At 40.0% G+C, this 27,933-nt stretch overlaps 1 protein-coding gene across 10 annotated transcripts in view; it reads right to left on the minus strand.

Annotated features, from left to right (window-relative positions):
- The window catches only part of SH3D19 (SH3 domain containing 19), a 194,804-nt gene that overhangs the window by 92,604 nt on the left and 74,267 nt on the right, over positions 1-27,933 (minus strand). For 5 of the 10 annotated variants that reach the window (XM_025268164.3, XM_044930517.2, XM_025268165.3 and 2 more), the window contains exon 2: positions 14,093-14,132. In XM_025268164.3, coding sequence (XP_025123949.3) covers positions 14,093-14,132 — 40 coding nt within the window. Of the gene's footprint in view, positions 1-14,092; positions 14,133-14,214; positions 14,657-15,889; positions 16,056-27,933 lie in introns of those variants that run through there. The other 5 variants (XM_025268166.3, XM_044930519.2, XM_025268167.3 and 2 more) reach the window with 5 other exon arrangements.

The following is a 27,933-nucleotide window of genomic DNA, read 5'->3' on the forward strand; positions in this document are numbered from 1 at the left end:
ATGCCTTATACCTTTTAACTCACTTATCCCCACATCCACCCTTACCTTAGAGGATTGTATCAATACTATTGTGACCCCAATTTTACAGATGAGGAGTTTATGTTCAAATTCTCACAGCTAATAAATGATGAAGCCAGGGTTTAAATTTTGATGGTCTGGTTCTTAGACCTGAGAGCCTGAGTTCTTAGTCGCTGAATATCACTCCCTCACCTATAGCCAAATTTTGGGAGGAAGTCACCAAAAAACAAAACAAAACTTAAAAAAAATTTAAATAAGTAGAAATTGTGAATTAATTACCAAAGAACTCTGAAAACTTGTCTTTTTTCACGGATTCTTCATGACTGGAAGATTTAAATCAGAGGAAGGGGGGAAATGTCTTGAAGAGTATTGGAAGGTGATTTAAGACTTTTATCACTTCTGGGATTTATTCATAATATATCACATGTCAAGGAGTATATGCAAATAAATGTTTGAAAATTCATGGGTCTGGCTGTATTTGTGTTTTAGGAGGTCCCACATCAGAGAAGGGTATTTGGGGCTGGGTGTTTTTTGTTTGTTTTTTTTTTTTGCCTTTTGTTGCTGGAAGAAGACAAGGCAAAAAAAGTCTTCTGATCTGCTGTCAGTGCTCATAAGAGAAGCAATACATTTTCCTCTTCACACAATATATTTGTATGGCAAGGATCTGGTTTGTACATAAATACTTTCAAGTACTATTCTGCACTGTTCTTTCAGCATTACTCATGATACCCTAACCCAGGTGGAAATAAATCCTAGAGTCAAGGATATAGTTTAGGATAGTCCTAAAGCCAATATAAGTATGTAATTTTCATTTCTAAATTACAATCTTGTTGAGATTCCTTAGATGTTATTTTATTACCTTGCGAGGTTAAAAGCAACTGCAACCCTTTAAAATTGAATTTAATAAATGGGATTTTAATTCTGAACATACAAGGGTATCTTAGGAATTCCCACAAACAGGAAGTACAGCTGAGCTGCATGCAGCCCTGAAAACAAAGTAGTTTCCTACACAAGCTCTCTTCTTCTGAGACCATACCATCCTAGCTTCTCTCTGTAAATCTCCTGCTACAGTTGGACTCTTTTAGTTTAGTCATACCTGGACAGTGTTCATCAGTATATATGCCCCAACCAAACCCAAATTTAAATAATTTTCAAGAAGAAAATTCCAAAGAGTGAGTTCAGCTTATAGGGATTTTTTTCTACTGAGAGTTTCTCTTTGGAATCTGCAACCAAATAGAAAGTACTGGGCAAGAGACGGTGATAAATGTTTAGGTCTGCTTGTCATTCCTTGACAGCAGCCCTGGACTACTGCACAAGGCGGTATGCTAGGGACAACTTTATCTCTAGGAAACGGGTTTACAGTTGATGGGAGGTTTGTAGTTTAGACACAGTCTTACTCAGAAGCATTCAGACAATCGACATTTTCCTTCTATTCTTTTATTTTCTTAATTACCAAAGGGCACGGACTCTCAGACCTCCTTTCCAAAAGAAGAGAGAGAGTCACACACAAAGTCCTTCTTTGGCACTCCTGCCTTATTTTTTGCTGCATTTAGAATTGTTGTGCAAGGCTGGGCAGGCTCACTCTGCATCTTCTGAGAGCTGCTCGACAACTGGAACGTGATGGAAAGTGACAAAATCTTGCCATGGGGCAGAACTGAATGTTCTGACAGTGTCCAGAGGAGTTCCTCATCAAAAATGCAGTGCCCAACCCTGAAATTATATTTTTGGGACCAGGGCTGATTTCTAGTTTCAAGACAATATGGAGTTTCCTTAAAAAACTACAAATAGAACTACTGTATGATCCAGCAACCCCACTCCTGGGGCAGTATCTGGAGGAATCAATATCTTGAAAAGATACATGCAACCCAGTATTCACTGCAGCTCTATTTACAGCAGGGAAGATACGAAAGAAACCCAAGCGCCCATCAATAGATGATTCCTCAGCTATAAAAAGAACGAAATATTGCATTTGCAGCAACATGGATGGATCCAGAGACTATTATATTAAGTGAAGTGAGCCAGGTAGAGAAAGACAAATATTACATGTATGTGGAATCTAGAAAATAATATAAATGAATCTATATACAGAACAGACTCACAAGCATTGAAAACAAACTTATGGCTACCAAAGGGGAAAGGGAGAAGAGGAGAGATAACTAGAAGTATGGGAGATATAAGCTGCTGCTGCTGCTGCTAAGTCACTTCAGTCATGTCTGACTCTGTGCGACCCCATAGACGGCAGCCCACCAGGCTCCCCCGTCCCTGGGATTCTCCAGGCAAGAACACTGGAGTGGGTTGCCATTTCCTTCTCCAATGCATGAAAGTGAAAAGTGAAAGTGAAGTTGCTCAGTCCTGTCCGACCCTCAGCGACCCCATGGACTGCAGCCTACCAGGCTCCTCCGCCCATGGGATTTTCCAGGCAAGAGTACTGGAGTGGGGTGCCATTGCCTTCTCCGGAGATATAAGCTGCTATACATAAAATAGATAAGCACCAAATATCGCTGTACAGCACAGGGAACAATATTCAATACCTTGTAATTAACCTATAAGGGAAAATAATCTGAAAAGATGTGTGTGTGTGTGTATCTGAATCACTTTGCTGTATATCAGATATTAACACAATAGTGTAAATTAACTACGCTTCAATTTTAAAAAGAGACAAAAAGGAAGGGTTTTATATATGAAATGACTGAATCTGGATCAACGGTAGGGTTCTGTTAATGACACAGCAGGTGATTGGGCTTCTAAGTGACGATTTAGCAATTCTGTCCACACTAAGATTCTTCCAGGAATTAGTACACTTTTATGGTTTACAGTCTTACACAATATATTTGAAGAATGTGATACATGCTCTGCCAGTAACGAAATGCATGTAAATAAAAAATTAAAGTCCAACTATATAAGGACATTTATTAATTGGGGTGAAATCATAATCTAAGGGCAAACTGAAACCCACAAAGATGGATACAAAGTTCACTCAACTAATACAGATTCTGTAAGACTGTGTAGATAACTACTTCTAAATTATATTGCAGGAAAGCAAAGAACTGATATAAAATATAATCCAAGGGAAAGAGAGAAAAGAATGAGGATGAAAAAATTGAAGGGCCAGGATTTCCATGAGCTCCTTGGATGCTGCGAAGTGGGTGGCCACACATGTCAGTCTTGAGGAAAAGCAGTAAATACAGGACCAGCTGCTGTTCCAGTTAACTGCTTGCTGATAGTTTAATTTGAAACATCTTCAGAGAAGCCCCCATACTAAGCAGTATGGCAGCGGTAGGCCGGCTGATAAACCTTTTCAATTACCCAACTGACAGACCATATCAATGCTTCATTTTCATTCCCATCACACTAGGGGAAAACGCTAAAGCCACGTTTCTTAAAGCCATAGTAAAAAATACATATTCTCTGTAGAATGACATAAAATGTTAATAATCCTTTCATATCTCTGATTGCAAAAGGATTTTCCCTACAAAACCTGTATACACTTTAATTTTTCACCTTGTTTACAACATTACAGATGCTACAGCAAAAATGATACTTCTCTTACAGCTTAGAAAACATAATGCCAAAAAGTCATTAGACACAAGCTATAGTTTATAGAGGTACAGGAATCAAAACATATGGGTAGGGAAATGCGACAGAATTATAGTAGTTAAACTAAGCCCAGCAGAGCATGACATTTTAATAGACATATTTAAAAAGGAGAAAAGCAAAAACAAGTTAAATCTTTTGCTTTTAGCTAATCTATTTAAACCATAATGTGATAATGGTAAAGTGTCAAAATAAAATCCTAACATCTTTATGAGACCAACAATAGGGTTGTTCAGTTGCTAATGTGTGTCCAGTTCTTTCTGACCGCACGGACTCCAGAATGCCAGGCTTCCCTGTCCTTCACTATCTCCCAGAGTTTGCTCAAATGTAAGTCCATTGAGTCAGTGATGCTATCTAACCATCTTATCCTCTGCCGCCCCCTTCTCTTTTTGTCCTCAATCTTTCCCAGCGGCAGGGTCTTTTCCAGCGAGTTGGCTCTTCACATCAGTTGGCCAGAGTACTGGAGCTTTAGCATCAGTCCTTCCAATGAATATTCAAAGTTGCTTTCTTGCAAGCTTGAAGTCCATAGGGTCACAAAGAGTCGGACACAACTTGGTGACTAAACAACAACAATATATACATCTACACTACACACAGATATAACCTCACTTATTCTAAATACTATATTTGAGTATATACTACATATATGTATAGAAAGTAGACTAGGATAAACACTGAACCAGACTCCTTTAATAATAGTTGTTTGTAGAACAAAGACAGATACCACATATTTCTGTACTACTAAAAAGTGTTTTCATCTGTGGCGGATTCATTTTGATATTTGGCAAAACTAATACAATTATGTAAAGTTTAAAAATAAAAAAAATTAATAAAAAAAAAAGAAAGTGAAAAAAAAAAGTGTTTTCAAGTGTTACTTGTTTAACTCTTGGGTAACAAAATCAAAATAAGGTAAAAACCCACATAGCGATAAATAGTGTCTTTAGTAGACAGTAAAGGAAAGGTAAGAATGGCTTCCTCAGCTATCAGTACAAAGACATAGAGTAAAACAATAGAATGGGAAAGACTAGAGATCGCCTAAAGAAAATTAGAGATACCAAGGGAACATTTCATGCAAACATGGACACAATGAAGGACAGAAATGGTGTGGACCCAACAGAAGCAGAAGATATTAAGAAGAGGTGGCAAGAATACACAGAACTATACAAAAAAGATCTTCATGACCCAGATAAGCATGATGGTGTGATCACTCACCTAGAGCCAGACATCCTGGAATGCAAAGTCAAGTGGGCCTTAGGAAGCATCATTACGAACAAAGCTAGTGGAGGTGATGGAATTTTAATTGAGCTCTTTCAAATCCTGAAAGATGATGCTGCGAAAGTGCTGCACTCAACATGCCAGCAAATTTGGAAAACTCAGCAGTGGTCAAAGGAAAAGCAGTGGAAAAGGTCAGTTTTCATTTCAATCCCAAAGAAAAGCAATGTCAAAGAATGTTCAAACTACTGCACAATTGCACTCATCTCACACACTAGTAAAGTAATGCTCAAAATTCTCCAAGCCAGGTTTCAATAGTACATGAACCATGAGCTTCCAGATATTCAAGCTGGATTTAGAAAAGGCAGAGGAACCAGAGATCAAATTGCCAACATCCACTGGCTTATCGAAAAAGTGACAGAGTCCCAGAAAAACATCTATTTCTGTTTTATTGACTATGCCAAAGCCTTTGACTGTGTGGATCAAAATAAACTGTGGAAAATTCTGAAAGAGATGGGAATAACAGACCACCTGACTTGTCTCTTGAGAAACCTGTATGCATGCAGGTCAGGAAGCAACAGTTAGAACTGGACATGGAACAGACTGGTTCCAAATCGGGAAAGGAGTATGTCAAGGCTGTATATTGTCACCATGCTTATTAACTTCTATGCAGAGTACACCATGAGAAATGCTGGGGTGGATGAAGCACAAGTTGGAATCAAGATTGCTAGGAGAAATATCATTAACCTCAGACATGTAGGTAACACCACCCTTATGGCAGAAATAGAAGAACTAAAGAGCCTCTTGATGAAAGTGAAAGAGGAGAGTGAAGAAGTTGGCTTAAAGCTCAACATTCAGAAAACTAAGATCATGGCATCCAGTCCCATCACTTCATGGCAAATAGATGGGGAAATAGTGACAGACTTTATTCCTTTGGGCTCCAAAATCACTGCAGATGGTGACTGCAGCCATGAAATTAAAAGATGCTTACTTCTTGGAAAGAAAGTTATGACTAATCTAGACAGCATATTAAAAAGCAGAGGCATTACTTTGTCAACAAAGGTCCATCTAGTCAAGGCTATGGTTTTTCCAGTGGTCATGAATGGATGTGCGAGTTGGACTATAAAAAAAGCTGAGCATGAAGAATTGATGCTTTTGAACTGTGGTGTTGGAGAAGACTCTTGAGAGTCCTTGGACTGCAAGGAGATCCAACCAGTCAATCCTAAAGGAAATCAGTCCCGAATATTCATTGGAAGGACTGATGCTAAAGCTGAAACACCAATACTTTGGCCACCTGACTCATCTGAAAAGACCCTGATGCTGGGAAAGATTGAAGGCAGGATTAGAAGGGGACGACAGAGGATGAGACGGTTGGATGGCATCATCAAATCGATGGACATGAGTTTGAGTAAAGTCCAGGGGTTGGTAGATGGACAGGGAGGCCTGGTATACTGCAGTCCATGGGGTCGCAAAGAGTCGGACACCACTAAGCAACTGAACTGAACAGAGTAGAGGGAACTACAGGTGTAGACTATGAGTAGAAATGGGAACAGTGTTTGATCATGTTTTTTTTTTTTTGAACACTCTCAATTACTTCTTCCTTTTTATTTTCCTCTTTCAGAAATAATCAAAGAAAATTTCACTCAATTTTATGCTCCTGTCCTGTAAAAACACCATTACTGGTGCCACAGAATTCAAGAAGGTCTTCTTAAAGGTTTTAAAAATTCATTATGAAATTTTTCAGGATTCAAAAAGAGTTTAGATAAACAAAGCCCCAAACTGAGCCATTAATATACACCTGATGCTCCCTGTGTACCCCTTTCTCATCCATTCCTTTGATAAGCAATGTCCTAAACTCACTATTTATCACTTCCATCTGTACCTTTTTTATACTTTTAATTTACTTTTTAAAGTTTTTATTTTGTATTGGAGTACAGCTGACTAACAATGTTGTGATAGTTCCAGGTTAACAGCAAAGGGACTCTGTCATACATATACATGTATCCATTCTCCTCCAAACTCTCCTCCCATCCAGACTGCCACACCATACTGTTACTTTAAAGGTACACATATTCATATAAAATATATATATATGTAGCCATAAAAATATACAATAAAGAATATGCTGCTTGTGTTTCACCTACGACAAAGGGAGTCAGCAAACTATTTTTTGTATTTGGAGTTGACAAACTTTTTCTATAAGGGGTCAGAGGCTTTGAGGACCCTGTGGCCTCTGTTGTAACCAGTCAGCTCTGCTGTAGTGATGGAAAGCAGCCATAGATAGTATGCATACAAATGGGCGTGTCTGAGGTCCGATAAAACTATTTACAGAAATAGGTGGCAGGCCAGATTTGGCCCATGTGCTGACTTCTGGTTTATATATATGGTATCATACTGAGCTATCTTTCTATTATGACTTGCTTTTTTTGTTTTTATTTGATATATAGTTGATTTATTGGGTTGGCCGAAAAGTTCATTTGGGTTTTTCGTAAGATGTTATAGAAAAATCCAAATGAACTTTTTGGCCAACCCAATACAATGGTGTGCCAATCTCTGTTATACAGCAAAAGTGACTCAATTTTACACATATATATTATATATTCTTTTGTAAAACATTCTTTTTCATTATGGTTTATCCCAGGAGACTGGATACAGTTTCCTACAATTTACTTTTATCATCCAAAATTCTGTTTTTGAGATTTATATAAGCTGTCCCATATAGCTGCAGTTCCCTCAGTCCAAGGAATGCTACTCTCAACATTCCTGTACATAGTTCCTTTGGCATAAGTGAAAGTATTTCTCTGGGGTACTTAATATCTGCTGGGTTATATGGTCTGGGCATTTCTAACTTTACCATACAGTGCTCAGTTACTCTCTAAATATGCTGTATCAAATTATTCTCTCACACACTTGTAATTGTCAATCTTTGCAATTTCTGCACCAACTCAATGGAAGTGAAATGATATCTCATCATCACGTCAGTACACATCTTCTTAGTATTAGCAAGCCAAGGTTTCTTAGGATTCATCTTTTCTGAGCTCCCTGCCCCTATTCTACTGAGTTATTTGTCTTTTTCTTTCTGATGTGTATTTATATTGGACACTAACCACTGTTGCCTGTGTGTGTGTATTTCGGTAACAACTTGTCTTTTCACATGCTTTTGCTGTCTTCATGTGCATAAGTTTTAAAGTTTCACATAGTCAAATTTGTCCATCTTTTTCTTTGTGGTTTCTACTTGTTTAAAAACGTATTCCCTACTCCAGCATCATAAAGATATTCTCATGTATTTCCTCAAAATGTTTTACTTTTATGTATTTAGATTCTACCTCACATGATAAAATAAATCAAATTCCATCTAGAATTTTTTTTTATACAGGTAATCAATTGTTCTTGCAGCACTTGATGACCTGTGCACTTTCCCCACTGACCCGTATTGCCAGCTCCATCACAGCACCGGACAGAACCGTGCATGCTATGCTCAGACGCTCAGTCGTATCCAACTCTCTGTGACCCTACAGGCTGTAACTGGCCAGGTTCCTCTGTCCATGAGATTCTCCTGGCGAGAATACTGGAGTGGGGGAGCCATTTCCTCTGTCAGGGGAGCTTCCTGACCCAGGGATAGAACCCACATCTCATGTCTACTGCATTAGCAGGCAGGTTCTATATACCACTCGCGCCACCTGGGAAGCCCATGTGTATCTTTGCTGGGCTCTGCATTCTGTTCCCTTGACCTGTTTCTCCACTGACAAAACAGTCTTAATTGCTTGCAAGAGTCTGTTTCCCAGTTTTGATCTTCAAAGTTGGTTATTCTTGTTCTTCCTTATAAATTTTAGAAAATTTTATTTTTGTCTAATTTTTAAATAATTTTTGTGAATTTTCCTGAAATTCCATCAAACTTTATAAACAGGTATCAAAGACTTTAAAAAAGATATTTTTATCAAATGATAATTTCTGAGAAACAGATTAAGGGTTCTCTGTTCTGCTGCCTTATTTTTTCTGCTATAAATTATTTCCTTGCAGTATGTAAAATCTTTAAGACAAAGTAGCTTATTTTTCAGTCACCATAAGTCACGGGGTCCTATTATTCAGACCTGCTGGGGCGGTAAAAAAAGTTCCTAATTTTCCATTGCTGGCACTGATTACCACAGGGCTTAACTTTATTATCTTTAGCTCCTACTTTCCTCTCAATTAGTTTCCCAACTGCCATTCCATAGTACATTTTTCTAGATGTTATTAGTACCTGTGTCTGGGAAAGGAAGTTATAAATTCAGACAAATTTAAAAAATCCTCTATAGTAAGTTTCTCACTTGGAGTTTTATAATGCATTTCAGTATATCAAAGACCCTCAGTAAAGAAATATGTCTAATTTTGTTTTAACTCACCATTTCCAAATTTTTTCATGCAGTAATTATTTACTTCTTGCATACTGATTAATATCCTACAAAGAAAGTTCCATGGGACATCAATTTGGGAAATGGTAAACTTAAACTAACAAGGAAAAGACAAGAATTCAGGTATTTCTGACTTCTACAAAACAAACCAATCAAAAAGCACCCAGCAAGCCTCTCAGAAACGCTTAAGGGATGCTTTTTTTAGCTTGGGGTCTTAGTGTTGACCTATACCTAATAAAACTTTTCCTTTAACTTCACAAAAGTTTTACTTTCCTTTTTATTTCAGCACTGAAATGAAAGAACAGGCAGTCGTCCCAGATTTATTCACCTCTCACTGTGAAAGCTATAGGAGTATTTGGCCTTATAAAAACACAAACCAAAGAAATGCATCTCTCTTACGCGTGCTGGGCATTGAGCCCATGTTCTTGCTGCCAAGTGGCCTGAGGAGAACCAAAAAGCACACCAAAATTAAGTGCCTTTTGTTTATATTTTCTCCCCTCTGCCCTGTTGATGCAGCAGGTATTAATCTGGCTGATGCGCTGCTGGACTGGCAGGGTGGCCCTGCTCAGCTAAGGACGGCAGGGGAGGAGCAGGTCACTGCCAGACTCGGCAGACACCTCAGACAGAGGACACTGCCTTTCCTGGAAAACACTTCTTTCTCTTCTTTCTTACAGGGCGTTCTCCTCTCTGCTGTAGTAACAAGCACTCAGCAGCAGTCCTGGGCAAGCTTTTGAGAGTCAGGTTCTTTCCAGTCAGCAAGGAAAAAATATTGGCATTCCCTGTCTCTCTTCGAACTACATCTGACATTTATTCAAAATTTTGTTTATTAAGTGCTTACTGTGAACCAGGCATGTTACCAAAACCAGTATCACAGTCCTGGAGGGCCTGAAAGTATAAATTAGAGGTTGAAGGCTGAGTACCATGAGCACCGCCTGAAGCAGAAGTACAAAGACTTGGATCCTGACGTGAGCGATTGGGAATGTAAATCCCAAACAATGAGCACTCTGTGCTCCACAAAGCTGGAGACCTTTCCTTGTGTTCTGCTGTATCCTGAGCCTGGATTAGGGTCTCTCAACAAATATTATCAGCTATTGGATGAGCAAGGGCTGGAGCCGTCTAGAATCATGATTTAGCTATGCGTGAAACTTCTCCATTGTATCCCCTCCACTAGCTTGTCCAGCTTTTCCTTGACAGTGTCCCCCATAGATTCCATTCCATCCTTGACCTGCTACATCTGGAAATCCTTCCTCACATTGTGCAGAAATCCGCTCTCTCAACTTTGCACCCACAGGTTACCCCCAGGACAACACGGAACATACAGACCCATTCCCTCCACTGTGTGTGTGAGCTTAGTCTCTCAGTCATGTCCGACTCTCTGTGATTCCGTGGACTGCGGCCCGCCAGGCTCCTCTGGCCGTGGGGATTCTCAAGGCAAGAATCCTGGAGTGGGTTGCCATCCCCTTCTCCAGACTCCCTCCTCTACTACTTGTTGTGAAAATTTCAAGTCTACAGAAAAGCTAAAGGAATAGTACAGTGAACACCCCTATATATGTTTCATCCGTTCACCAATTATTAATATTTTCCTGTATTTACTGTTATACCTTGCTGTTTTTTAATGTTCATGAATTATTTGAGAGTATGCTGCAAACATAAGCTTGTGTCACCCCTAATACATCTGCTTACATCTCCTAAGAATAAGGACATTCTCCCACATAACAGCTTTCCTATATACACCTAATCAAAGAAATACTAACCAAAAAATCTAGAATAAAGTTCATATTTAAATTTTCTTAATTATCCCCAAAGCATTTTTTTTAAATCTGGATTTTTAAATTCCAGATTAAAAAAAAACAAACCATAGTCTTTTAAAATCTGAAATATCTTTTCTAGCCTTTTTGTATTTTTCATATTACCTTTTTTTGGCCAGGGTTCCTATTCCATAAATGGTATCTATGTGCACTGCTAAAGCATCAGCTGGAGTCACAGAATGTCAGGTTGTCTCACCTGAGAGTGAGACAGATGGTGATAGGTATACAAGTTGACCATTTGATTAAGAATGGGATCACCAGATCTCTTCACTGACAAAGGTACATTTTTCCCTTTATAATTAAAAACTTAAGTATTTCTTCTTCTATTTGGATTTTTAAAAATCCAATGTGTTAGAATCTATTGTCATTTAAAATTTTTGCTACTCAAATTGTCCCAGATTTGGTTAATTGAGCCTCTTGAAGCTGCCCCCTAGGCCTTTTTGACATGACCCCACTGGCTGAGCACTTCCTACCTTCCTATCAGTAGGGTCCAGGCTTACCCGGACTTTCCCTTTCCCAGGATCTGGGATTAGCTATTCCTCCGAGGATCCCTGGTTCTTCCTAGCAATTGGGAGCTAACGCTGGGAAGAGCAATTATGAGAACAATTTTGCTAGTCTCTTCTACAGCACTTCAGGTGTTTGAATCCAGTTATTTCTGTCTTATACCCCTTCCCAAACTTCCAAACCATGGCTAACTTCTCCCAATTCCTTAAACAAGTCTTCCTGTGACTTAGCTTTGACTTCTACCCAGCTCTTCTCTGTCCCTTTCCCTCTCCCAACTCAGCTGTGGTCTTCTATCCCAGTGCTTCCCAACCTGGCTCTCCATCAGAATCACCCGCCACTTCTTTAATACACAGATTCCCATGATGTACTCACTCCACACCTGCTGAATGAGAATCTCTGGAGTAGATGATAGGGTTCTGCCTTTAAGCACCTCAAGAAATATCGACAGAGCCGGTGCCACGCACGCTTCGATTTCTCAGAGCCTTGTGGGCCGGGAATTGAATAGCGCATCAAAAGCGTGGTCTAGAGCTATCACTTTACTTATACTGGACATTACAGGTCTTTCAGCATAATTAAAGCAATGCTGACATTTTTGGGGGCGGTGGAGGCAACAACATGAAATTTTTGACTCTTAATGAACAGGTTGATTTATTTTGTTCTTGTTGGCTGTGCTGTGGAGCTTGAGGGATTTCAGTTCACTGACCAGGGACTGAACCTGGGCCATGGCAGTGAAAGCCCAGAATCCTAACCCCTAGGCCACCAGGGAACTCCCCTCATGATGAATTTATGAAGAATTAAATCCTCAAGGTTTTTTCAAAAATACTGTTAAGTCACCTCTCCCCTACTGCTTCATGCTCCATTGATCTTTCAGCCGTAGGGATAAGGATTTACATTTGTTCCAATTAAAACTCTTATTCTTAATTCAGTCAAATCTTCAGTATGTCAGGGGTCTTATGCATCCTGGTTTTATCATCCTAAGTATTTTTTACCCTTTCAACTTTATGTCACTCACAGTCAGGCATGCTGACAAAGTCCTCTTACATTCTTTTTTCTATTACTTTTTAAGTATTAAAAATATCAATCTTACACACTTTTCTATGATTATGGCTATTTAACTGTATGTGTTTGTCAAAACTCATAGAATCATACACCAAAAAGAGTGAATTTTAATGTATGTGAATTATACTCCTCCCCAAAAAAGCTACCTTACATCCCAAATACTTAGCTGTATTTTCCTCACAGATTAGATCTCAGTAACTTACTCTGATTGACGATCTCTGCAAAATGTACTGGACCTTCCCTGGTGCCTCAGATGGTAAAGACTCTGCCTGCAGTGCAGGAGATCTGGGTTCGACACCTGGGTCGGGAAGATCCCCTGGAGAAGGAAATGGCAACCCACTCCAGTATTCTTGCCCGGAGAATCCCATGGACAGAGGAGCCTGGTGGGCTATAATCCAAGGGGTCGAAAAGAGTCAGACACGACTGAGCAACTAATAACACTATCACACTATCACAATATAAAAGACAAAATATAAAAGACAAAGGAAAAGTGATGAAATGTGGAATAAGGTGAAAATGATATTAAAAAGTTACAATCCTTCACAGAACTAGGTTAAAAAATAAAAAAAAGATTTGTCATTCTTGCCTAGAGAGTGGAAGTTAGACAGTTTCCACATATAAGTTTGACAAGTGTTAATTGCTCAGTTATGTCCAATTCCTTGTGATCCCCAGGACTGCAGCCCCCCAGGCTCCTCTGTCCATGGGATTCTCCAGGAAAGACTACTGGAGTGGATTGCCATTCCCTTCTCCAGGGGATCTTCCCGACCCAGTGGTTGAACCCGGGTGTCCCACACTGCAGGCAGACGTTTTACCATCTGAGCCCCCTCCATCCCTTAAGTTTGACAACGGTTTCAAACACACTCTTCAGTGTTGGTGAAGCCCTCACAGGACACGCTTCTCAGTGTGAATAAGGGGCTGAAGGGGCAGAACCTTCCTGGCCATTCAAAACTGTCTAGTCAGAACTTAAAGAATTCAACTGCAATATATATATATATATATATATATATATATATATATATTTATACTGATAAGCTCTAGAAAGAATTAATTACATCAAATTTTTAGCAGTAGCCAGCCATTTCCAGTTGATGAAAGACATTTTTTTTAATGATTTCTACTTTAAAAAATAATTTTTAAATTTCTATAAGCCCATGGTAGCTTTATACATAATTAGAAAAAAGCAGTACACATTTATAAAAATACCAATTAAAGAAAGTGGAGGGAAATAAACCACAGAAGAAAAGAAACAGGGATAAAATAATTTTCTGTAAAAATATACCTGTCACTGATACAAATTCTCAAAATAAAACATGTCTTCCAGGTAGTCAGTAATTTTATAAAGAATGTTCTGAGAATGAACAGTATTTCCCTTGTGAAGCCTGAGGGCCACGGAAGACTCAAGTATACAGTGTTTCAAAAAGGGACACTTGCATTTCCTCCAAATAATATTTCCTAAAAGAGAAGCTTTATACAGAGTTATTAAATACTATAACTATAAATTCATACCTTGAAGAACGAGGCTCTGGTTTATTTCGTTCGTTTCGATCTGTAAAGAAAGAAGAGAGTCACATTTTAAAATGCTCTTTAGAAGTCTTAGAAAAGAAGTTCTTAAATACCAGCTGCCATACCATCAGATTTCACAAAGGGCTGTTCAAAGGTTGCTGTGTCTTCCCCTACATAAGGCTCTCCTTCAGAGTTGAGAGGATTTGTCTGACAGAGGAGTTATGAAAGATAGAAAGAAGGACAGGCATATAAAGTTTTTACAGTTTGTTAAAAATCGTCTAGTTAGAAAATATATCATTACACGTATTATTTCATTTTCAAAGATCTTTGCTGTTTTAAACACTTTGCTAAAACCAAAACAAGTTTAGCTAAGGAAAGAAAGTAAGGAAACTGAAAAGCCACAAATTACTCAGCTCAAAAAAATCATTCCATGAATCATGGTTGGCAAAAGCATCTAACAGGATGGGGAGGGGAAAGAAATGAGCAGTCAGCTACATCTGCAAATACACTGAGACCAGCACAGCCTCCTCCTTAACTCTCTATCACCCAGAACTCTTCAGAAGTTGGGTTTCCATGTTTCACAGAAAATTAGGTCTAAAGGGCTACAGGGCAGTGGTTCTCAACCAGGGGCGATTTTGCTCCTCCTCCCCAAGCGGACACCTGGCAACGCCAGGAAATGGTCTGTGGTTGTCACAGCTCAGAGGAAGGAGCTACTGGCATCTGGTGGGTAGAGACCAGGGACGCTACCAACCACTGCAACAAAGAATAATCTCACCGAAAACGTCAGCAGTGTTAAAATGCAGAAATCCTGCTCCGGAATAAGAGGCCAGAGCCTAGCTGCTAGATGTTTTTAGAAGTGCCTCTACGTACTACTCTAAAATGTGCTTCATCAACCTGAAAACTATTATATATAAGAGAAAGAATCACAAAACCCACAGGTTGTCCTTTTTTTTTTTTGGACTAATGATTTTTCCTTCAGTACATGCTTAAAAATAAAGTAGAAAGATAGCAGTGTTATGAAAAAACTAACAACAGAAAGCAATGGGTAAAAAAAAAAAAAAAGAAAGCAAGCAAGCAATGGGTAAAACCACAATAAAATCCTATAGAATGACTTTTAAAAATCCTATGCAAGATTATCAAAAGGTAGTTTTCTTAACTATCTTCTGGATTAACACTAACATGATACAATTTAATGGCTAAACAAAGATTAGACTGGAATCCTTTCTTCCCCCCCTTAATTTTACTGCTGATGCAGCAGCATAAAGATAACGAAAACATTCTCTAAAAGTTCTGAAGAAATTTTATGAAAAAATTACTAAAGGAAATGAATCAGATTTACATAGTTAAATATAAATTCTTTCTGAATACTTAATAAAAAAGAAATGTCTTTTTAAACCAAGGAGTTAGCACACAGGAAGATACTGTTCTCTGAAACACTGACAAGGAGAAAGATCCACAATAAAACATATTTGTTTAGCTACAAGGCTCTCCCAGACACATGAGGTTAATATGCTTCTGGTTCCAATTTCTCTACACAGTGACTTAGTGTTACTGCCACTTTTAAAACTTTTAATTTAACTTGGTTTACCCCTCCGCTAAATAAAAATCTAGTTTTTCATTTGTTGAGTACTATAAAATTTAAAGTCAGGAATACAGCGCACATGTTCCGATTTTTTGACTGTTCCTCTTCAGCTTTTAGCCTGTTAGTTTTGCTAACAAAAGTAAAGTATACTGTCTCAAAGTAAAGCCAGAAACTAGATGCACATTCAGCTATCCTCATAACAAAGTAACAACTCTTACCTGTAACTAAGATGAGCTAAGTCTGCCCGAAATACAGTTTGCTGTGGCTGGTGTCTTAGCTTATTTAGGCACATAATAGCGAATTCTTCTACAAATCCTCCCAGACATACAACACACAGGAGGAGTGGAGAAACAGAGTCACGATGCAGAAACGATGCATGTAAACAAGACTCAGCCTCCAAGGTTCCCTCCAGGGCCTGTTCTGATTGGCAGATGTGTGTGATCAGTCCGCACAGCTGGAATGCAGCCATTCAGGAAGCAAATGGCTCATAGTTCTCCTTCATTCTTGGTTAAAACAGGAAATTCTACCAACATTCTAATACTTTCTGCTCTAAGAAAATACAAATACCTTCCCACTGTACTTCCCTATGGAGAAGTAATTAAAATTGGAGAAAATAACTTGATAATCTGTTGGAGGACATTTTAAACGTTTCCTCCCAAATTCACTCTTAGTGTACATGTGTTACATTTCCACATAAATACGCATACACAGTGCTTATAACATGTTACTCCTAAGACCCATATATTTGATAATTTGAGGGTAAGGGTAAATTATCCTTTACTTTCAGTATTCCCTCATCTTGGCTCTTGGCAATGGAAAACAAATTAAGATTCATGTTCTTGGCTTAATCTTTTTTCTTAAAACACACAAATAACTGGACTTCACATTTTTCCATGAGCCATCTCTTAGCTTGAAAACATATAAATATGTATGTGTGCATGCTGTGTGTCTGCATTTTAACATACTTATTTTAAGCAAAGTAATTCTCATGACAGCCGAGACTATTGTGCAATTGTCAAGAAATACATTAGTGTTAATGCTGAATTTCTGGCAAAATAATAAGTGGTTATTTTGATCCAAAAGCTGAGACTGAACAAAACAAAGCACTGAGGGCAGATTCAGAATCTGGATCTTGCCAACGATAATAAAACATTTGGATTAAAATTCCCTTAGGAAAAATGAGGACATATCTATAGCAAACATGGACACTTCATCTTGACTATAGACAGTGCTTTAAGCGTATGGTTTCTATTTATTTCAAATCAAGTATTCTTTAGCATGTTCCCCCCAATGTTTCAGAGTTCTAAGTTTTAAATAATTATGAGAGAAAATATTTGCAAATCTTCCCAAATCTTTACATACTTAGATAACTTACTAGCCCAAAGCCTCACCATTTCCACACAGAAAAGTTATTAAAAATAAGAATGGCCTTTTTCAATTATGGTTTTCTCAGGGTATATGCCCAGTAGTGGGATTGCTGGGTCATATGGTAGTTTTATTCCTAATTTTTTAAGGACTCTCCATACTGTTCTCCATAGTGGTTGTATCAACGTACATTTCCAACAACAGTCCAAGAGGGTTCCCTTTTCTCCACACCCTCTCCAGCATTTAATGTTTGTAGATTTTTTTTTTTTTTAAGACAGCCATTCTGACAGGTGTGAGGTGATACCCCATTGTAGTTTCGATTTTCATTGGCAGAAGCCAACACAACATTACAAACCAACTATCCTCAATTAAAAATAAATTCAAAAACAGAATGGCCTAATTCTAAAATTTAGTTATCCCACGCTGCACATTTCCTGTGGACAATGCAATAGCTCCAGGGGCCGAGCAGGCTGGCAGTATACATTCAAGGTGGAACTTAGCATGGCTGGACGGCTGTGTGAAAGTGTACAGCTTTGTAGGTTCAAGTCACTCTCTCTCTCTCTCTCACACACGCACATACACGCCATGCAAGAGACAGAGAGAGACCTTTGGTTTCCTGCTCCCTCTCATCCACGTCTCCTGGTTAATAAAGATAATTGAGGAAATGGAAGACCACTCTGAAAGAACAACAAAGGCAGAACACAGGCAGAACTGGTGCAAAGGGTGTTCAAGATGGTGCATGTGTGGATGGTGTAAGGACAACCGAGGAAACAATGGGCACATCAAGAGGGCCAAGAATCAGGACAGCACTGGGGAGCTTCCACGGGTCTGAGCGCTCCAGGTGACCACGTTTTCCTGCCTTGATGACTCCTGGTCCTGAGTAATCTGGACATTCAGGATCCCAGTGTTTATACATTTACATGGTATACCCCATTGTAGAAATAGGTCCTGATACTGGCAGGGACAGCTTTTTGGAAATGGAGAGACAGATTCTACTGATGCTAATTATTCAGGGTGATTCTGAATCTAATAATATAACACTTTGAAATGAAGATGGAAAAAATGCAGATGTCATCTTTTGCTTTGATTAAAATGGCCAACTCAGAACTTAGTAGAATCTACTCTAACAAATGTGGGCTTTGAGGATCTGCCAAAAGCAAATGAGAGAAGGAAAGATATACCCATTTGAATGCAGAGTTCCAAAGAATAGCAAGGAGAGATAAGAAAGCCTTCCTCAGTGACCCATGCAAAGAAATAGAGGAAAACAATAGAATGGGAAAGACTAGAGATCTCTTCAAGAAAATGAGAGATACCAAGGGAACATTTTATGCAAAGATGGGCTCAATAAAGGACAGAAATGGTATAGACCTAACAGAAGCAGAAGATATTAAGAAGAGGTGGCAAGAATACACAGAAGAACTGTACAAAAAAGATCTTCATGACCCAAATAATCACAATGGTATGACCACTCACCTAGAGCCAGACATTCTGAAATGCGAAGTCAAGTGGGCCTTAGGGAAGCATCACCACAAACAAAGCTAGTGGAGGTGATGGAATTCTAGTTAAGCTATTTCAGATCCTAAAAGATGATGCTGTGAAAGTGCTATATTCAATATGCCAGCAAATTGGGAAAACTCAGCAGTGGCCACAGGACTCAAAAAGGTCAGTTTTCATTCCAATCCCAAAGAAAGGCAATGCCAAAGAATGCTCAAACTACCACATGATTGCATTCACCTCACACTCGAGCAAAGTAATGTTCAAAATTCTCCAAGCCAGGCTTCAGCAATATGTGATGCGTGAACTTCCAGATGTTCAAGTTGGTTTTAGAAAAGGCAGAGGAACCAGAGATCAAATTGCCAAATCCTCTGGATCATCGAAAAAGCAAGAGAGTTCCAGAAAAACATCTACTTCTGCTTTATTGACTATGCCAAAGCCTTTGGCTGTGTGGATCACAAGAAACTGGAAAATTCTGAAAGAGATGGGAATACCAGACCACCTGACCTGCCTCTTAAGAAATCTGTATGCAGGTCAGGAAGCAACAGTTAGAACTGGACATGGAACAACAGACTGGTTCCAAATAGGAAAAGGAGTACGTCAAGGCTGTATATTGTTACCATGCTTATTTAACTTATATGAAGAGTACATCACGAGAAATGCTGGGCTGGAAGAAGCACAAGGTGGAATCAAAATTGCCGGGAGAAATATCAATAACCTCAGATATGCAGATGACACCATCCTTAGCAAAGAAGAACTAAAGAGCTTCTTGATGAAAGTGCAAGAGGAGAGTGAAAAAGTTGGCTTAAAACTCAACATTCAGAAAACTAAGATCATGGCATCCGGTCCCATCACTTCATGGCAAATAGATGGGGAAACAGTGGAAACAGTGACAGACTTTATTTTTGGGGGCTTCAAATATACTCCAGATGGTGACTGCAGCCATGAAATTAAAAGACATTTACTCCTTGGAAGGAAAGTTATGACCAACCTGGACAGCACATTAAAAAGCAGAGACACTACTTTGTCAACAAAGGTACGTCTCATCAAGCCTATAGTTTTACTAGTAGTGATGTATGGATGTGAGAGCTGGACTATAAAGAAAGCTGAGCGCCAAAGAATTGATGCTTTTGAACTGTGGTGTTGAAGAAGACTCTTGAGAGTTCCTTGGACTGCAAGGAGATCCAACCTGTCTATCCTAAAGGAGATCAGTCCTGAGTGTTCATTGGAAGGACTAATGTTGAAGCTGAAACTCCAATACTTTGGCCACCTGATGTGAAGAACTGACTCATCTGAAAAGACCCTGATGCTGGGAATGACAGAAGGTGGGATGAGAAGGGGACGGTAGAGGATGAGATGGTTGGATGGCATCACTGACTCAATGGAAATAAGTTTGAGTCAACTCCGGGAGTTGGTGAAGGACAGGAGTCACTGAACTGAGTGACTAGTACTGAACATTAATGATTACACAAGTTACCTAACCTCTCTAAACCTCAGTTTTCTCATCTACAAAATGGGAAAGAATTGTATCTTTATAGAGTTTTTGTGCTGATAAATGAACTAAAAGGTATAAGGAGGTTAGCTCAGTATCTAGAAGACAAACTTGATGACTAATTCTCTTATGAGTATTCTTACTGTCTTCCATGCCTGGCTCAAGAACTACCTTCTTCATGAAACCATCCTTGACTCTTCTTTCTCTTCGGCATCCTTGTATTAGTTTCCTATCACTGATGCTGAAGCTGAAGTTACAATACTTTGGCCACCTGATGTGAAGAGTCGACTCATTATAGAAGACCCTGATGCTGGGAAAGATTGAAGGCAGGAGGAGAAGGGGATGACAGAGGATGAGATAGTTGGATGACATCACTGACGAAATGGACATGAGTTTGAGCAAGCTCTGGGAGATGGAGAAGGACAGGGAAGCCAGATGTGCTGCAATTCACGGGGCCGCAAAGATTGGACACAACTGAGCGGCTGAGCAACAATAACAAAAACAATCACTGCTGTAAGAAATTAACTTAAAACTTGGTGGCTTAAAACAACAAAGATGTATTTATTATCTTAAAGAAAGTTATAATAGGTTTTACTAGGCTAAAATCAAGGTGTGTGCATGGCTATATTCCTTTTGGAGTTTCTAGGGGAGTGTCAGTTTCCCTGCCCTTTCAACTTCTTGAGGTCACCTGCATTCCCTGGGCTTATAGTCTGGTCCCTTCCTCCAACAATGTAGCATCTTTGAATCTCTGACTTCTTCTGTCTCCCTTTTCCAATGTATAGATGCCTTATTATTGATTACATTGGGCCTACTGGGATAATCCAAAATAACATTACATCAAGATCAGTGGATAAGGAACCTTGTTCTTCTTTGCCACGCGATATAACACAGTCACAGGTTCTGGGGATTAGACCATGACATCTTCAAGGGGGGAGCATCGTTCTGCCTAACACATCCTATCAGAACTCTTATACAAGCTCTAGCATTCACTTGACATTCAGCAATACTAAATAATGCTCTATTATTATTTAGTATCAGGCTTGTGTCTACCACCTTTCAGTGTGGGTGATGAAAGTAGGACTCAGACTCTGCCTCACAGTCACCCTCTGCAAATGTCTGTTGATAATGGTAACACCCAAAGCCCTCTCAATTCCTTCCACCTGCATCCTTCAGGCTATAGTTGGCTCCTTGATATATCTGACATTGCTAAAAAAAATGTGTCTTCTGAAAATTCCCATTTTAAATTCCCAGGTGGCACTAGTGGTAAAGAATCTGCCTGCCAATGCAGGAGATGCAAGAGAAGTGGGTTAGATCCCTGGGTTGGGAAGACGCCCTGGAGAAGGAAATGGCAACCCACTCCACTATTCTTGCCCAGAAAAGTCCATGGGCAGAGGAACCTGGTAGGCTATAGTCCGTGGGGTCACGAAGAGTCAGACATGACTGAGCACACACACACAGAAGTCCCGTAATTTTTACACCCTAGTGGTTTGACTCTGCACTAAAATGACCCACATTTGGTCTATTCTTCTGTCTCAAAGTAGCTCTCAGCAAACCAAACTCCACACAGAAGATAAAAACCTACACAGCACATTTGAACTGGAAGAAGAATCAGCTATTTGATAACAGGCTGCTACTTCTTTTTAATAATTCTTCCTTCAAATAGTTCAACTGAATCATTTTGATTGTTGAGTGCAACTCACTACTTTTTCTGATTTTTTATGTTAGTTTCAGAGGTGAAAATTGGAGCCACCATCCACACTGCCCCTTCTCACCCCAGAGTGAATTCAGCAGAAACGTTAGGAAGATGGGCATTTCATCAGGGCCACCAAGGGCCTGGGAGGAAGGTGACGAGGGGGCAGATAGAAGCAGGCTCCGCAGCAAGGGGCCCTCATCCACACCGCCGCTCCCGCCACAAGCCCCTGCTGAGTCTCTCAGTAATAACTTCCATAGCTCTTCTTGTGACAGAATCTCACTTTCTTCAGCAAGGGAGACTTGCGATTTAAGAAGGGATAAAGAGACCTTTTAGTTAAGTATAAATCTCTATTCCCCCTACAGCCAAATTAAAAATATTAGACCCATATTTAAAATACTAGGCCACTCCCATGGGCTTTTCTAAAGGAGGTATAAAATTTACCCGAAATAAGATATGCTTCAAGAAAGGTAACCTGAGGAAGTGACCCAATAACAGGGATTGCTTTCAGTAGTTCCCAACTTATTAATATAAAAACCTCTAGGGTAGTTACAAAGCATATTAGTACCTCAATTTTTGCAATTAAAATTTTTGTTTACCTTTGTTTAACCAGCATTTCCCAAACTAATTTTAGGGTGAAACATTTCTTACAAAATCAGACGTGATATCTGGTGCCTTAGTATGACCAGTGTTATCTCATTATCACCATGTCCTCCCTGGGGAACCCAAGGTTCCTTTACAAAGCTAGTATTTGCAGCTCAGTGTCCAGCACCACATCTGACATGTGTGGCACTTCTCTAACGAACTGAACTCCAGCTGGTATAGGGCCAGGCATGGTACCCAAACAGGTCAAACCCTGATCTTTGAAGATTATAGTAAATGTGTGCTTTCTTTAAGCCCATCACTTACTTATCTTTGATTTTGCAATGTTTGGGTTAATTTGTGCATTTTAGAATTAGAGGTTCCACAAAAAAGGTGAGTGCATGTAGTGCCTCTGGGTCTCTACTCATGGGTCACAGCCATGATGGGAAATAAGCTGCTATTTCATGATGACAACCTAGATAGAGGTTAAGAGCAGACACTCAAGATCAGACAGGCCTTGTTTTGAGTTCTCGCTCCACTGTTTATTACCTGAATGACCTTAGGAAGGTAGTAGCCTTTGTAAGCCTCAGCATCCACATCTGTAAAAGGTGGGAAAATCATCACAGTACTACCCATCTCATCATGCTGAATGAGGATTAAATGAAGAGATGCATATAAAGGATAGTGTGGTGGCTGACCATGATAAATGCTCAATAAATGTTCACTACTATGATGATAATATGAGGGATACACAATATTCAAAGAGTTCATAATACTGTGGGTAGAATTATCCAAAAGGTTGTCCAATATGGATTATTTTAATCCTGTAGGATTTTTTGCTGGCCTATTACTGGTCAAGAGGGCAGGAATGTACTAATAAATAATTTCCAAGTCTTCCCTCATCCAGCAGCTTCAGTCTCTTTCCCTTCCCCCTTCTTTTGAACCAAGGGCTACTATGAAAAATTAATAAATATGATTTTCATTTTTTTTCATCTTCCCATTGCAGCCTCTGACAGAGTGATAAATAAGCCCTAAAAGTAAGCAGCAGAAGGGAGAGAAAGAACTAAAAGGCAGACAGAGGTTCCTTCAGGATGAAAACCTGTGCCAGCCAAGGATCACCACCCCTCCCATCCTTCCAAGTCTTTTCTGGTTAAAGTTCATTCTGAGGGTGTTAAGCCCTCAAAGTCATTTTCTGAGACTCAAGAATTCTAACATGAATTTCCTGAGGAGCATGAATGAGTGATGTAAAGAAAGAAACTAAATAGATTAAATATAGATACTGTATCTGTTTCTGAAATTATTGAAATCTGCTTTCATATTTTAGGATGGTATGGATTTCTTTCACAAGCATCCAGAAAACAAAGATTAAATGTGTTATTTCAAGTTATCAAAGGATAGGTAACATCTCTAACCACAGGCTGCCTTTTCAGCCATTAGGGTAAAAATAAAGATGATTTTTCCCCCTCTTTAAGGGCTGCTGCTGTTGCTAAGTCGCTTCAGTCGTCTCTGACTCTCTGCAACCCCATAGTCGGCAGCCCATCAGGCTCCCCCGTCCCTGGGATTCTCCAGGCAAGAACACTGGAGTGGGTTGCCATTTCCTTCTCCAATGCATGCAAGTGAAAAGTGAAAGTGAAGTCGCTCAGTCGTGTCCGACTCTTTGCAACCCCATGGACTGCAGCCCACCAGGCTCCTCCGTCCATGGCATTTTCCAGGCATGAGTACAGGAGTGGGGTGCCATTGCCTTCTCCACCCTTTAAGGCAAAAGGTCCATTCTCACTGCTCCCCTTCCTTTAGTTCAGGATGATTTTCGCAACAAGGTTTTACCTTTCTAGAACTGACTCTGCAAAGTGAGCAAATAACAGAAACCACTGTAACCAAGAGAATCCATTGCCTGGGGAAGCAGGAAACAGGGAAGATCACACCATCCAAATTCCAGGCACATCACTCTAGTGGGCGACCTCCTACACAGCTGAGGGGTTTCTGATCTGAATCTTCAAACATAGCTGAAATGACGAAAAAGGTCAGGCCATATCCAAGCCCTGCCACATCACCTTACAGAAGGGTAGAGAATCTATTCTTTGCACAACAGCACATGGCTTCCTGCCAGCTCTAGCCTGCCTGGCTCCTTCCTCTCCACTCCATTATCAAGCTGCCACCCACACCAGCACCTCCAAAGTGCTGCCAGGACACAAACAAGGAGCATGCCCAGGAGCCTTCTCTGCTCTTCAGCTGTGTGGTTCAGTTCTTACTATCCACAGTTCTCAACACACATGACCGTTGGGTGAGAGGAAGCTCCAGAGGCACCTGCCATCTCTGGTTGAAGCCTTATGTTTCCCACGGGCAGAAATAATGCTTCCCCTCCACTCCCACCAACACACATAGTGCCCCGGACCTGTTGGCACTTAGCACACTCAAGTTATAATTCTAATCAGAAGCTATGGTACATACATACAAGGGAACATTACTCAGCCATCAAAAGGAACAAAATTGGGTCATTTGTAGAGATGTGGATGGACATACAGAGTGAAGCAGTCAGAAAAATAAATACCATATATTAAGGCACATATGTGGAACCCAGAAAATGGTACAGATGGACCTATTTGCAGAGCAGGAGTAGCGCTGCAGATGTAGACAATGGACATGTGGACTCAGCGGCGGAAGCAGAGGGAGGCATGAACTGAGAGAGTAGCATGGACATGCATGCACTGCCATGTGTAAAATAGCTAGCTAGTGAGAAAATGCCATACGACACAGGGAGGTCAGGCTTCTCTGGTGGCTCAGCAGGTAAAAAAAAAAAAAAAAAAATCCACCAGCAATGCAGGAGATGTGGCTTCAATCCCTGGGTCAGGAAGATTCCCTGGAGAATTCCCTGCCAACACCAGTATTCTTGCCTGGGAAATCCCCTGGCAGGCTACAGTCCATGGAATTGCAAGAGTCAGACAACAACAACCGGAAGCTCAGCTCAGTGCTCTGTGATGACCTAGAGGGGTGAGATGGGGATGGAATGGGAGAAAGACGATATTTGTGTACATAAAACTGATTAATGTTCTTGTACAGCAGAAACTAACACAACATTGCAAAGCAGTTACACACAATTTTTAAAAATCAATAAAAAAAATGCCCTTTATCTATGTCTTCATGCTCTTAGTTCCTCCAAGACAAGGCCTTGCATACCCTGTAATGCCTGGCAGAGCCACTTACACACAGTAGATAAACGTAAGTATCTGTCATTGAATACAATGGTATGAAACCTCCCCAACACCTCTGCAAACTGGACAGGCTTTGTGTTGTTTCATGTTTTTTGGAGGGGGCACCAGGCGATGGCTGTTATTAATTCATAGAGAAGAGATTGTGAGTTACCATGGGAAGGCTTCAAATAATTTTGATTTGGAATGAAAACATTTTGAAGTGCTACTTCAGAAATGCAGAATTCATAAAAGCATATTCATATGATTAAATACACACTGTTTAAGTTGGGGTGGGGAGGCAATGCAATTACCACAAAAAAGCACACGAAGCTGCACAAAGAGCTCATTTCTGTGGGTTCCAGGTCGCAAAAAACAACTGAGATCCATTTGAGAACTGGCTATTAGTATGCCAACACCACCACCAATGACAGCTGTTATTCATCTCAGTTCAGTTCAGTTGCTCAGTCGTGTCCAACTATTTGTGACCCCATGGACTGCAGCATGCCAGGCCTGTCCATCACCAACTACCAGAGTTTACTCAAACTCATGTCCATTGAGTCGGTGATGCCATCCAACCATGTCATCCTGTGTCATCCCCTTCTCCTCCCACCTCCAATCTTTCCCAGCATCAGGGTCTTTTCCAATGAGTCAACTCTTCGCATGAGGGGGCCAAAGTATTGGAGTTTCAGCTTCAGCATCAGGCCTTCCAATGAACACCCAGGACTGATCTCCTTTAGGATGGACTGGTCGGACCTCCTTGCAGTCCAAGGGACTCTCAAGAGTCTTCTCCAACACCACAGTTCAAAAGCATCAATTCTTCGGCGCTCAGCTTTCTTTATAGTCCAACTCTCACATCCATACATGACTACTGGAAAAACCATAGCTTTGAGTAGATGGACCTTGGTTGGCAAAGTAATGTCTCTGCTTTTGAATATGCTGTCTAAACTGGTCATAGCTTTTCTTCCAAGGAGTAAGCATCTTTTAATTTCATGGCTGCAGGCACCATCTACAGTGTATTTGGAGCCCCCAAAAATAAAGTCTCTCACTGTTTTCATTGTTTCCCCACCTATTTCCCATGAAGTGATGGGATCAGATGCCATGACCTTAGTTTTCTGAATGTTGAGTTTTAAGCCAACTTTTTCACTCTCCTCTTAACTTTCATCAAGAAGCTCTTTAGTTCTTCTACACTTTCTGCCATAAGGGTGGTGTCATCTGCATATCTGACATTATTGATATTTCTCCCAGCAATCTTGATTCCAGCTTATGCTTCATCCAGTCCAGCATTTTTCATGATGTACTCTGAATAGAAGTTATATAAGCAGGGTGACAATAATACAGCCTTGACACACTCCTTTCCCAATTTGGAACCAGTCTGCTGTTCCATGTCTAGTTCTAATTGTTGCTTCCTGACCTGCATATAGATTTCTCAAGAGGCAGGTCAGGTGGTCTGGTATTCCCATCTCTTTCAGAATTTTCCACAGTTTGTTGTGATCCACACAGTCAAAGGCTTTGGCATAGTCAATAAAGCAGAAGTAGATATTATTCTGGAATTCTCTCGCTTTTTCGATGATCCAATGGATGTTGGCAATTTGATCTCTGGTTCCTCTGCCTTTTCTAAATCCAGCTTAAACATCTGGAAGTTCACAGTTCACATATTGCTGAAGCCTGGCTTGGAGAATTTTGAGCATTACTTTGTTAGTGTGTGAGATGAGTGCAATTGTGTGGTAGTTTGAGCATTCTTTGGCATTGCTTTACTTTGGGACTGGAAGGAAAATTGACCTTTTCCAGTCCTGTGGCCACTGCTGAGTTTTCCAAATTTGCTGGCAGATTGAGTGCAGCACTTTCACAGCATCATCTTTTAGGATTTGAAACAGCTCAACTGGAATTCCATCACCTCCACTAGCTTTGTTCGTACTGCTGCTTCCTGAGGCCCACTTGACTTTGCATTCCAGGATGTCTGGCTCTAGGTGAGTGATCACACCATCGTGATTATCTGTGTTTACTATATTAGAGGCATTCTTAATACATTCTTGCTTAATCTTCACAGAAGTCCCATCATGCAAGTCTTTCTCATACTACTAGTGAGAAAACAGTCTCAGAGAAGCTAGTTAAATAAAAAAGAAGTATGAGTTTTCAACCTGGAGTTGAAGAATCCAAAGTCCCTGCTCTTCCCATTACATCAGAAGGCTGGCAGTCCCACTTGTTTGATGAACTACAGAGTAAATATGCAGAAATACTGTTTACCACAAGCCAGGCTTATATTTCAACATCAGATAGTGTATTGTTTAAAGACTGAATCCAGGGCTTCAAATTCTTTCCAACTGTTTCCAAGGGGTTTTCTTCAGCTCCATAAAACAAACACCCTCTCATAAATCGCTAAGAATACAAAAGATTTTGACTTGGGCATCTTATAACAAGATGTCTGAGCTGGGCAAATAATTTCTATTCAGT

Source organism: Bubalus bubalis, chromosome 17 (genome assembly GCF_019923935.1).
Source record: "Bubalus bubalis isolate 160015118507 breed Murrah chromosome 17, NDDB_SH_1, whole genome shotgun sequence".
Classification (NCBI taxonomy): Eukaryota; Metazoa; Chordata; class Mammalia; order Artiodactyla; family Bovidae; genus Bubalus; species Bubalus bubalis.